The 13,501-nt window shown below is 36.0% G+C and overlaps 1 protein-coding gene across 1 annotated transcript; it reads right to left on the bottom strand.

Moving 5' to 3' along the window:
- Positions 1 to 10,780: 10,780 nt before the first annotated feature.
- On the bottom strand, positions 10,781 to 13,501 carry Smu1 (Smu1 spliceosomal factor). The gene is made up of 8 exons (XM_018449947.1): positions 13,476 to 13,501; positions 13,329 to 13,395; positions 12,836 to 12,979; positions 12,425 to 12,539; positions 11,692 to 12,334; positions 11,505 to 11,606; positions 11,098 to 11,434; positions 10,781 to 11,029 (listed from the first exon to the last, which is right to left on the bottom strand). Exons 1-8 carry the CDS (start codon positions 13,499 to 13,501, stop codon positions 10,931 to 10,933), a joined length of 1,533 nt encoding a protein of 510 aa, XP_018305449.1. The 3' UTR covers positions 10,781 to 10,930.

Consider the following 13,501-nt stretch of genomic DNA (forward strand, 5'->3'; position numbering starts at 1 on the left):
GGGGGGGGAAGGGGGAAACAGAGAGAAATTCGGGGCTCAGCCTCCGCGTTCACCCCCGCTTGCCTCCACCTCTTCTCCTCGTATCCTTCTCTTCGTTCATTTCTCCACTTCGAGATCCGCCGAGGTCCGTCCTTCCTTCCTTCCTCCTTCTACGCTCTTCGGAGCCTCGTCCTTCTCTCCCTTCACGCCGGTTCCCACGATCTCCGACGCGAGGTAAAGCACCACCGACGCACACGTGCGCGCTCCTATAATCGTAATTATACGAGAGTAGAGAAAACAACAGGGCCGTGCGTTTATAGCCCGTGCACTCGCTTCTCATCACGGTGCACGTGAACGACCGCTTTCGCGTGTCAAACGATACTTAATCCGTCAATTGCAACGCGCTCGATCGCGATCGTACAGTCGTCAGGCTATTAGACTTTTGTACAAGAAAGAAAATTAGTCAAATTTTCAATTTTCTCTGATGAAATTGGCGCGGAGTTTTTCGGGGTAGATTTTTATCAGCTGACAATTTAACATTCTATGTCTATGTAATGAATAAAATTACGTTCCATTATTTTTAACCTTTCATTTCAGCAACTGAAGTTCTTAAAGGCCCCATCGATATTTTGATTGTGAATTTTAATAGATATATGTAAATCTGTATAAAAATAAGTAAAATTAATACAATCCGACTTTTATGATTATAAAAACTCTACATTGTTATTTTTGATAAGTATATCAGAATTTTTCCAAATTTTTATATAATTCAGAACAATAAAAAATTTGCTCCATTTTTCGAAGAGCATTATTGACGGAAGAGTTAAAATTCATGTTGCTGGTGGAGGGATAAGAATGTATCTTAGCGCGGTGTGAGATCTACTTGTACGAGGGATTACAATGCTCGGACTAATGTAATACATATGTTAGATAACAGCTGGATATAGATCGAGTTGGACGTTTATATGAAACGCGTATTGATGTCCCGCCGCGAACAGCCACACTTCCGAAATGAATCACTCAGTGTGAGATGACGGCGGGATGCGTGCGCGTTTAATCGCAAGAAGCGACCGCGGTGGCACGAGTATAATTAATAACTAGGACGCGGGTGTAATAGACTGGTTTGAATCCCCGCGGCTCACGGTAAGACGAGACGAGATGAGACTGACAGGCGTAAGACTCTCCCTTTCGTGTCTCGTTCGTCCGATGAAGTTGTCGGCAGTTATTACCGAGCAGCACTTTGAAGATGCACAAGACTGAAGCATTTAACTAGAAAGATCTTTAACTCTCATATTGTAGTGCTTATTAAAATTTCCTTGCTGAAGTTCTTCTTAAAATATTTACAATTATCATTTATTTCTAAGTAATATTGAAAAAATATATATTAAATATATATTAAATATATTATTATATCACATATAATATATTATATTATAAAATATATTTTATATATTATATATATAAAATAATAATATATTATATAGATATTTCTGCAAATATTGAAACAAGAGCTATATTATATTTATTCTTATGTCATCCATATAACATAGATATATGAGAAATAAGTAAGATATTTTGAGAAAAAGATAAAAAAGATCTTGAAATTTAGTCCATTTATATTTTTTATGTGATTATAACTAAAAATAATATAATTTTATATACAGATTGGAAAAATGGTAGCTACTTTCTCTCATTGAAATAATTCTGCTACATATGATATTTTCTACTGAATAAATAAATTTTTAGTTATAATTATACCTATATAAAAATTGACTGGACGTAAATTTTAAGAACTCTCTCTTCCATAACGTGTATTATACATCTCATTTATTTTTTATTTACATATATTACGGATTTGTATATATTACGGATGATATATAAAGTAAATATAATAGAGCTCTTATTTCAACACCTTAGAGGGAGACATCGTCTTCATCTGTTCTGCTATTCGTAAAAAAAGTCGCTCATCCTTTCCACTCATAATCCGCACAAGTAGGACGATACAACGCGCCTAAAGTATCACGTCACAATGAATAGGATTACTATTAGCGCCATTTAGCAAGCGTCACCCTTTGAGTACCTCGACCACGATGTGTTTTATGTAATCCGACACGTTTCTCTCTTTCTTTCTCTTTCACGGCTCGTTATATTTCTCGCTCGTTATATTTCACAAGATTAGAATTGTCAAAGCGCGCCTAATTCGCACCGCTGAGCTTTTCGCTTCGCAGGCCTTTCGATTGCCGAAGGTGCGAGAGAAAGAGCCTCGGATCAACCCTTCTCGCGTGTTCGATCGCGTTAACTGCGAACACGTGTAAGCCGATTATACGCGTACTCACGGTTGAGTGTATAATCGAAAGATGAAATAGAGAACTCCGCAGAAACTTCCCGTCGAGTCACCGACACCCTCACGCCGTTCGTACATTAATCGTCGAAGCTAACGATTGAAGTCGCTCGCCGATCTAAACTTGGATACTACTCTCTAAATTCTTGGAGTAGAATCCTAAAGAATAAAAAAAAATTGTGCCAATCTTATAAAATAATTGCAAAAAGTGACTCAATTTTCAATTTTTAAGAGTGAGATTTCAGAGACAATTCGTTCTGAAAGTTTTAAAGAATACAAGTGCATGTTTGCAAACCTTACTATTTAAATTCTACGCTACCTAAAATAATAGCATATGCAAACGAAGAGAATATCAGGTTTTTTTACACACACATCTGTTGCTACGATTCTAATAATATTAGTTCAATATTATTCCCGCGATAGAATAGAGTCGTCGATTAGGCGGGCGAAATGCATGCGAGAGATGACGTCTAGTCCGATGATACCTAAATATTTGTTCTCCTGTCGTTACCATTGCCGTTCGCCTGAGAAAACCGGTGCCGAGTCACGTCCTCTCTAGAGGGATTAACACCTAGACGAATGACCCTCGAGAGAGAACGATTGCAGTAGCCGAAAGACTGAAAATTGCAATGGTCGGTAGAAACGGGGAGCAACAGCAACGATTAAGGCTTCCGAAGACCGAAATCATTGCTCTCTTCCTCTCTCTCTTTCTTGTCCGGACCTACGTCGAAGACGGAAAAATTCCGCTTAATTGACGCCCTGGGGAAAAAAATTGATTTTCGGAACTTTCGAGGGGCCGCCTCGGTTGAGAAAGGACTCGGAATCGTGGTGGCCCCGGGGGCCATTTCGGTGATTTGTAATGCGGCTTGAGAAAACCGCTGGTCTCGTTTGTGCGCGACTATCTGCCAAAGGGAAATAAATGAGGGGAAAATCTATCCAAGAGATCGTAATAAAGAAGATCAGTTTCAGTATCTGTTAGGAAAGTTACTAATTGAAGAATTGGGAATTTCGAGAATAAAACAATAAAAGAGAGAATGCTTCCTCTAGAAAAAAATACACTAAACATCTTATAACAGAATTTCTACGATTTTGTCAAAATTCTATAAGGTATATGTACTTTCTCTTTCTCTCTGTATATATACTATCTAATATATATTATCTCAATGTAACTTGTACTGTATCACTCTATAATTTTAATTAAGATTATAGAGTGAGACAGTATAAAATACAGAAACGAAATAAATATATATTCTTCTTTCTCGTAGAATTTTATCAAAATCGCTCGTGACCAGATTCTCCAGAAGGCATTGAGGCTGGAATCTTCATGAATCTTTTCTCAATTGCCTCCAAAAAGTCCAATATCGAATACAAGTACTGCCGGAAGAAGAGAATCGGTGCATACAATCGTACGACGAAGAATTTTCCCATAAGCATAAATTGTAAAACGAATACGAAAAAATAAAATAAATACAGATCCGAAAATAATTTTGTTTGTTGAACTTTTAAAATAATTATATAGAACACTTAAGCGTTAATGACAATGTTATAAAACATTTTAACATTATCTAGCAACCAATTTGAGCGTCTTATATTACTTTGATGATACAAACAAAATTATTTTCAGATCTGTATTTAGCTAAATTTTTAAATTTCAACAAAACCGCTTTTCTCGTAGTGATTAAGTGTAAGTGATTAAGGCTGAGGAAGCGTTCTTTGAAACGAGGGGGTGGTGCCCGTGATTGAATCGGAGTTTCCAACCAGAGGAATATAAGACAGTTACGAATGTTTTCGTTCGAAAAAATTGACGAGTTTCACACGGTACCACGTCTAAGATTATACACGATGAATCCATTTATCTAAAAAAAAAATCGATGTAAAATGTTCTGCCTAAAAAATAGAATCTTGTAAACATACGAGATTTCAGTTCTGTTGTGTATTATTTATTAAGTTTATAAAATTATAAAAATTTTTGAAAGTCTTTTGTGGATATGATGCAAAGAAAGTATACCGTCAGTCATAATTTGAGAGATTCGTAAAAAATTACACGATTTAGTTTTATGGTTTCAGTGCTCCGGACTTTTGGGATTCCTCTAGAAATCTAAACTGACGCCGATTTTCGTCGTCAGTGCCGGTCAATGCCGACAGATTAGCCGGCGCTGAGAAGAATAGACTCAAAGAAGAGTGAAACAATCGCGCGCCCAATTTTGAGATTCGTGCATTGAAATCGACGTACAATGGACGTTTTTCAGCAGCCCGCGAGACAATGAGGCCCGCGCGAATGAGAGAGACGAAGGTGAAAATGAAGGCTATAAACGTAACAATGCGGCACCCTCCTGCGCGACCGAGTAACCATTTCGATCAAGAGCAAAGTTTTCTCGAGTCTGCGCTACCAATCGCTCGATCGATTTCCTCCGCTCGATCGAAATAGACAAGCATGTTACGCCGCGTCAAATTATTACCGATATATTTCATAATAAATCTTAGAAAAGAAAGTTTTACAAGAAGGATGTTCTACGACTCCAGTGAGAGAAAAGTGTTTAGATAGTTGTTTTTTATGCCAATATACTTTTTTTTAATTTATAGAAATAATATTTTTAATTTATAGAATGAAGGACATGGTTTTGCTGAAATAAAAATTTTTCTACAAGATACATAGATCTGAAAATAATTTTGTTAAACTCGCAAAATAACTTTCTTGGAAATTCAAACCGGTTGTTAGAATATATTAAAATTTTTTGCAGCATTGCCAATTATTTTTTAGTTTTCAATATAATTATTTTGATAATTCAGCAAAGTTATTTTCAAATCTGTATTCAACAAAATTTTAGATCTTCTAACAAAATCTTTCTTTCCGTGTAAATACAACAGTGTATTATTATTAACATTATAGCAATAATAATTATAAAACTGGAGTTTCTATTCATAATTATTTTACCATGCAATCAGATACAAATACCAAACACTTAAGTAATACTTAAGTAACACTTAAGTAACACTTCCAAACAACATAAAGTCGGGACATAAGACATTTTTTAAATGGTTCTCACAAAAATGTCTTTAAGACGTTTTTTAAGACATTTTTAAGTAATCATATAGTAGACAAAATCTTATTCTTTATGTAGTCATGAATTTTATTAAATAATTTTTTTTATCTTAAAATCTCAATTTTTACAAATTTACAAAGCTATATCAAGATGTCTTATGTTCCTTATGTTGTTTGGGTTTTCTCTCAGTGCAATCTTTCTTTCATGCCTGATCTAAATAGAGATACGCGGAAGAAGATAGACAAGACCTGGATCTCGATAGTTCTCGATCGGAATTCATCGGAAGGAAGCGGGGTCGCCCGTTAAACTCGCCATTAGAGCAAACGGTGCGTGCGTACGTAACGTGCAAGGTAAATTACACGATGCACCGCTCGATCGACCGCCCCACATTCTCTGACGCTCGCCCGGCGAATTTCGGCGCTCGCCCGGTCAGCCGGTTCCCAATGATTATCCACTTAAATCGTGAAGTCGCGAGCAATTATGTGGGGGTGCGAGGGTTAATTCGATAATTGCGTTATATTCCGTTCCGCGAGTAATTGCCACCTTTCCGCGAATGCAAATCCCTCCCCGCTGCGATACCACCGAAACTTACCATCGCTGGCTCGACTATACAGAACGATACCCCATTTAACCATTTTACTGTCTCGTCCATTGAAGTCTCGTTGATTGCACAGCAATTAATGCAAAATCTGTCACTAATTTACTTTACCGTGAATAATTATATTTTTATTCGCCAACTTTTGATTGATCTGGGGATCGGTTTTCCTCAATGATTGCGACTTTTGTCACTTCATTTGTTGATAGCTTTATAATTTTATAAAAATTGAGATTTTAAAGATAAACAATTATATTTAATGAAATTCATGATTAAATAAAGAACAAGATTATCTGCTGCTATTTAATTCACAAAGATCTCCGACCTTGATTTAATTATTCAGTTGATTCAATCTTCTTCTCTTCTGTATCATTGGCCACATTTAAAACGTTTTTTTGCAACTGTTTGGAGTTTTTTATTGCGCTGATTGAATTATATTTTATATCTAAAGAAATAGTTCTATTTCTAGCGAAGAAAATTTCCAACAGATGTAAACTAAACATTCTGTTGAACGTTGCCACTTTTTTCCGTAACGTTACATTACAATCCAATTATCCTATAATTTCGTATACTTCTCACGCATCTGCGAATCAATAGGGAGTTTTTGCTATACGGTTTATCCAGATACGGTGAACGCTAAGGTCAGGTTATTTTCTTCTCAACAATTAATTAAGAAAAGGATAACGTGACTTTAGCGTTCACCGTATCTGGATAATTTAATTATTCAGATTCACCATCATAACCACGTTATTGCAAAAACACCCTAATATCAACGAATAGAAATCGCGCGCGTTAAATTGCGGCGCTCAGAGACTAGAGAGACGAGAGTAAACGGAAGAGAAGAACGCGGGGTGAAAGAAGCAAAGGAAGATGAAGAAGAGGAAGAAGAAGAAAGGAGCGAATCGAATCGAGCGCGTTCGGCTGCAAGCGAAGGTTAAAAGAGGGGAGAAGCACGCGTCCGCCACGCTCCCCGTGCATACACCTGGGACCAGTTGGTCAGCGAGAGGAAGGCCCTTCTACCATTGGCCCACAACCAAAATGTCCAATTATTAACAAATTATGATCGCGAAATTGGGGAGTCTTCCGGAAATACGGAAACGAGAGCTAGGCGAGCAGGATCGAGCGAGAGATTCGCGACCGTATCGCTAATATCATCGACAGGCTATCCCTAAATGATTCGTCTTCCCCGAAAGATTCGCCTTCGAGTTATTAAGATCCGTAATATCTCGGGAAAGACTCTTAAGCAGCGCCTAATTGCTGATAGACACGAGAATAAAATAGATATTATATAGCTTCTTAAAAAAATATAATAATTATAGACAGACGGATGATCTTACTGTTAAAAAGATCTGTTTTTAGATTGATCCGATAACATTTAAGGGCACTCGTACGATATCATGTCGGAAGGAGCGAAATTAGTGGAGCGAATTTCCTTCCCCGAAGACCAACCGTTCGTAGTTCCTCCCTCGCGATGGGGATTCGCCGCGTCTCTCCCGAGACCTTTCACGAGACTTTACAGGGCACCTGCTTCCCCATCGTGTCGCTCCCTCGTTATGTAATCGCGTCGCACTTGATTCTCTCAAGTATACGTTTCCATGTTTGAATCGAATATTGTCAATCCGTAATCGATACGATTGTCACGTGCGCCCGTAAAGCACCGTAAAGCTCTCTTTCGAGCAGTAGTAACGATCGCAGGACGGCGCGGCGTCGCGTAGGGATAAATAAAATAATTCAAAAATTGCTGTAAACCGTAATTTATAACCAATTGAGATAAATTTTTTTAATCAATCGTTAATAAATTTTGATGAAAACTGTGGAGTTAGATTTTTAAAAAAGGCCCCCTGAAATGTGCAATATTATTAATAATTATTTTATTACTATTAATATTATTAATAATTATTATTATTAATAACAATACTATTAATAATTATTATTAATAATTAAATTACACCTATTAAAATCTGGAATTAGTGCAATATTAATGCAATATTAGTATTGCACATTTCAGGAAGTCTTTTTCAAAAATCCAACTCTACAGTTAAAAAAAAAATTCGTATCGATCCGTTAAAAATTACGGTCTGTAGCTATTTTTGAACAGTAAATTTTCGTCTTCACTGTGTGCCGGTTACGGTACCGGTAATACTAAGAGTGGCATCTGGTTTTGTACACGGCCAGCGTATACAGTTAATTCGACCGTTCGAAAATTCTTTATAGCTGGAATATGATTACACTTCATGATTGCATTTCACTCGAACTCAAAACAATCTTGTTGCGTCTAATCATCTTAAATGCGCATCTTCGTGGTAGGTCGATGGACACAGGCGCACACGAAGTCGTTGATTATCCCAGCATAGACGGCCTCTTTGGTTTTCAAAGTTTTCTTTGTGTTTTCTTTCTCTTTCGTAATACCGGAAGTATATCGAATTTATGAAGTCAATCAGATATATTGTAATATATAATATAAAAGAATGAAAAAAATAAATTTCTATCCTGCTTAGATTAGTTTGAATTCGAACTAATTTGAACTATTTAATTTCACGTAATTATATTAATATTAGTAAAGCAGTAAAAATGACTGGTTTGTAATTAAAAAAAAATTGCTCAAATTTATAATGGTGAATTTTTTACTTCCAAAACTTTAGTTGCATATGTAAACGATTAAATTGATTAATTTACTTTCTTTTTTCAACCCCTTTTAAAGATATAAAAATAATATATTATACTTAAAGAATAGAAATTAATTGTCAATAATTCTAATATTAATCCTTTGAGTGATGTGATTTTTGATGCTCGATTATTTCTCCGTGATGAGTTTTTCCAAAAATAATGATAATGCAAAATGATAATATAATTATAAATTTATACGGCAATACAAACAATTATACAAATAATAGGCCTAAGTAAGAATATAATATGGAATATATTAATATAATACATATAAAAGATTAGAAGTAAAAATACAACTAATAGTGCTCACTCTAAAATGGAAAACGTAAATATACCGTTCGTATCACTCAAAGGGCTAAGCTTCAATTTTAAAAGATTAGTACGTAGAACGCAACTGCGAGAATTTGATAATTATTACTGTTATTGTCATTATATTGCATTTATTATCAATGATTACGCTTTTAGTCAAGTTATTTGTAATATCAAAAAACAATCAAAAATCACGTAAAGACCGTCGGCGGTGCCGAATATAACTACAAGGAAGAGAGATCGACAGTGAGGCCAAGAATCCAACCAATAATTGGACTAACTTGGTTCAACTACACCGACAGGAAACTCTGGAGTAAATTGAAAAACTTCCAATGACATTAAAGTCGCATTAGCAGGGACTAAGCAGGAAGCGGAACGACTTTTGACGGTCCATTTGTTTTCACGTGTGGATTACACGCTAAAAGGACCGACAGTGAACTTTCACGCGGTCTTTTAATCTCGCTCTATGAGAAAATCCCGCCGATGTCGCATACTTGTGTCATCATAAATAATGGGTTTTTTGCTGGAAGAACGAAACACGTAATAATCACTTTGTAATAAAGAAGGGTATTATAAATTATAGGAATAAATGTTTAAAATATAAAAACAATATTTTCCTTATAAAAAACAAAATCTAAAAAAATATTACTTTTGAAAATATTTAAAAATAAAAGAATCCGAATTAAGCTTCAAAGATTAGTATAAAGAATAAACTTCTATTTTTCTTTGGATTATTCTCACACATCAGTTTTATAAAAGAATTAATAAAAATTAGATTGAACTAGCAAAATTAGGATTATTTACATAGAAAACAACGGTAAGATAAAAAGTAGCAGATAAAAAGACTCTTATGTCATCGACCAAAAGCGAGGATCCCGCTGGAGTAAGATTACTCTTCGATTAGACCCACGTTCTGCGCATCGGTTTGATTAATCGCCGTCCTTCGGCCGGATACATTTTCGCGCATAGGGTTTTATGAAGATATTAACGAAAGATCGTTTTCGGTAAGCGGCCATAGCAAGCCGTAAGCGGACGCGCGCAAAAAGGAGCAGCAGGTCGGTGCTGGTTTTGGCGCTGCCTAAGACGCCTGAGCCGACCACCGATCGTACGACCGATAACCCGGTTAACCCCACCAGTCTGTTATTATAATATTTGCCGAGCCGAAATATAGTGATTGCTTATTTGCTCGGGCCCAATTACGTTCAAGCGCGCGCCGGCTAAGGGCCCGCGCTACGTGACGACGTGTAGGGGGATAGATACGAGAAGAAGGTGCACTTAGTCCCGAACGAACCCGACCAACCACCCACCCGGTATCCTATCTACCTGCCTCGGTTAACGTCGGCGACGTTGTAACGATTAGGTTCGCACGATCAGATACAGACGGGTGTAATGTCTATTATTGCTCACGGAGAACGCGTTACGTCGAATGCTTCAGCGATATCGATAATTTTCATGAAAAATCACGCCTTTTCTTTCCTCGTTAACGAGCTCAAGCCTGAAGAAATGAAACGAATCGTGAAAAAACGTAAAGAGGAGCTGTGAAGTTTTATAAAATCTTAGCACCTTCGCAGAAAAATTATATATCCGTAGAATACGAACTAACAGTAGCATTACATCAATATTATAATTTTCTACTTAACAATATGTAATATAATAATAAATATAATATATGCAATACTTAACAGTTACATCGTTGAGTAGGAAAATTATAACATTGATATAATATTACTGTTAGTTTGTATTCTGCGGGTAATTAATTTTATTTTATTTTTATTTAAATACTGATTGTATATATGCGTGTATTTTCTTCATTGGCTGTACAATAAAAGAATAAACGAATTAATAAGATATAAATTAATAATTGTTGCATAATAATTCGGGGACAAACTTGTAATACCACAGTCGCTGTAAAAATGTTGTATTATAATACATGAAGACATATTCTCTTTATCTTTGTATTCAAATATAAAAAGAAGTAAGAATTTCCTGATTTATTTATGGCTTCCATAGTTTTAGCAGACCGTCCTCGCTATAAGAACATAATAAATTTTGATGGGGATGATGCGCCAAGCCAATTACGTCCTTTTCGTGTATCTAAAAAGGCCGCGACGCTGTTAATCGGAATAAACAAATATTATAATGAAAGTTGAAGCTATACTCACATTCAGCGTTCTTTCAAGCTTTCCCGACGACGTGGAAAAACAGTACAGTACGAGATCTTCACCAACGCAATAGATAAACTCGCCACGTGGACTCACCACTGTAGTTACAAAGTCACCTCCCTCTCGTTTACCACTGGAGAACGATCTCACTATTTGCCCTTGCATATTCATAATTACTACCGTGTTAGAACGATTGCACACGACGAAGTGCTCCGGATTTCGAGGAAGGGTGTGTATACTGTTTACTGTGAGATCAGCGGCTCCCAATGATTTGTAAGTGCCTATGCATTCGGTGGTCTTCAAGCTCCAAATTTTCACAGTTCCATCCGATGACGCGCTATAAAATAAAGAATGACACTTATTTATTAAAAAAAAACAGAGATTTTTTCCTGTTTATAATAATATACCTAATTATATTATGACCGTCCGAAGAAAAAACGACTTCGTTCACAAACGAAGCGTGACCGCGGAATTCCTTGAGAGTCTTTCCAGACTTAAGACCGTGTACCCTACGAAATTGGTATGGCATTGTTAATAATATTATATTTATTGTTAAAATATATTTGAAATGTAATTCATTTATATTTATATTACCTTATAGTAGTATCGAACGAAGTTGACAATATTTGACTGTTATCTCTGCTAAACTGTAGGCAAGTCACGCCTTTCAAATGTGCCTTCTCGAATCTCCTCAAGCATTGTCCACTCTGTACCCTCCAAACCTTAATTTTACCATCCTGACCACCTCCTGCCAACATCTCGCTGTCACGACTGAACGCCATCGACAGAACCGCTTGCTCCATCATCATAAAGTTATCTTGCGCTTGGTATTTCAAGTCTTTTCTAATTTTACCGGTCGTGAAGTTCCACACTTCGATAAAACCGTCCACTGTACCGGTCACCAAGTATTGGCCATCGGGTGAGAAACGTGCGCACTCCACGTGTGATTTCTGGCCGAATTTGATTTGTTTCGACAATTGCGTCGGGTATTTCTCGTCTTCTTGGTCACGAACCGCCGCTTTTCCTCGGAACAAGTCTATCGTGGTGCCAGGCGGTAGTAGACCCTGATGTTGCTGCCACTTTAACGCTTGTCCCAACAGTGCGAGCAATCTGCTGGATGGTACTACTGACACTTCACCAGCGAGAGCGGTGGCTATGTACGCTCTCCGTTTTTCCTTTGTGCTTCCATCGGGATATGCCTCGCGCGGATCGAAATACGAACGTGCAAGTAGATTTTCTGCGAAATAATATATATATATATAATATTACAAGTAACATTAATAATTATAAAATAAAAAATTTTTAATTAAATGTGATAGACATATACCTAAATGAATGTATCTCTCAGGTTCTTGTTGCTTCATCATAATCATGGGATCAGTCTGTCTTAATAAGGAACGTGCTGCACCTAATTCTCGTAGTTCAATTAATTCTAAAACAACCTAAGAAAAAATAAAATCTATGAGTTTTGTAAGAAAATATAACAATTAACAATGTATTATAAATATTTGATTTAGCTTTGGAAAAATCTATATATTACATATTTAAAACAATAGGTTTGTTGTTTTCAGCTGAAATTCTTTCCTCTTTTCCTCTTCACCTCTTGAAGAAAAAAAAAGAGAAAAAATGAACACTGCAAAAAGATCAGCTAAAAAGAACAAGATCCATTGTTTACAAGATGTGTATTTAAGAAAGCTATTATATTATTTTTAATGTGTATAATTTTTATTTAAGGTACCTGTTCATACAAATCTATGAGTTTCTTGTCAGGTAATTTTAATGACTGTATAGCTTTCAGAACTGTGTCCCAATGGCCATTATTTATATCGGCAACAAATCCATCCACACTGTCTACAGTATTCAGCGACACACCTGTTTCCTCCTGTGTACCAAATATGTTAACAAGTAAACATTAAAAAAAATTACATTATCCTGGTGAATATTTTTCACAGAATTTTTATATGAATTTAAACACTTTTCAGAAATAATGAGAAAGTCTATCTTTTATAGAATTCTGAAATACCTAAATTCTGAAATATTCTAAAATGTTTAATGATGAATTCAGTTATTCATACTACATTGGATTAGTACATGTTAAAAGCTGCTTTATATAAAGTATCTAAATACAGCGGCATAATTAACATTTATAACAAAATAATACACATATATTCTGTTAAATTACATGAAAAATTCTGACAAAATTTCATGATAAAACGTTGAGAAGGAAGTACCTGTAAGGTTTGCAGCGTCTTGACAAGGTTTGACTCCTTAAGATACTGCTGTATCAATCGGATCACACTAAAAAACAATCAAATACATTGCACGATATACAATTCATATTTCTAACAATCTAGTAGTCAGAATATCATTGTACTCACTCGGCAGACTCTATTTCGATCGACAT

Source organism: Mycetomoellerius zeteki, unplaced genomic scaffold (assembly GCF_001594055.1).
Source record: "Mycetomoellerius zeteki isolate Tzet28-1 unplaced genomic scaffold, Tzet1.0 scaffold252, whole genome shotgun sequence".
Taxonomy (NCBI): Eukaryota; Metazoa; Arthropoda; class Insecta; order Hymenoptera; family Formicidae; genus Mycetomoellerius; species Mycetomoellerius zeteki.

Bases quoted from the DNA above. Each gene is read 5' to 3' on its own strand.
- Smu1 (XM_018449947.1), bottom strand. From the start codon at position 13,501: ATGTCGATCGAAATAGAGTCTGCCGA. The intron at 12,980-13,328 runs GTACTTCCTTCT...TTTGGTACACAG, and splicing joins AGACGCTGCAAACCTTACAG to GAGGAAACAGGTGTGTCGCT. The intron at 11,435-11,504 runs GTATATTATTAT...TTTATTTTATAG, and splicing joins GACGGTCATAATATAATTAG to CGCGTCATCGGATGGAACTG.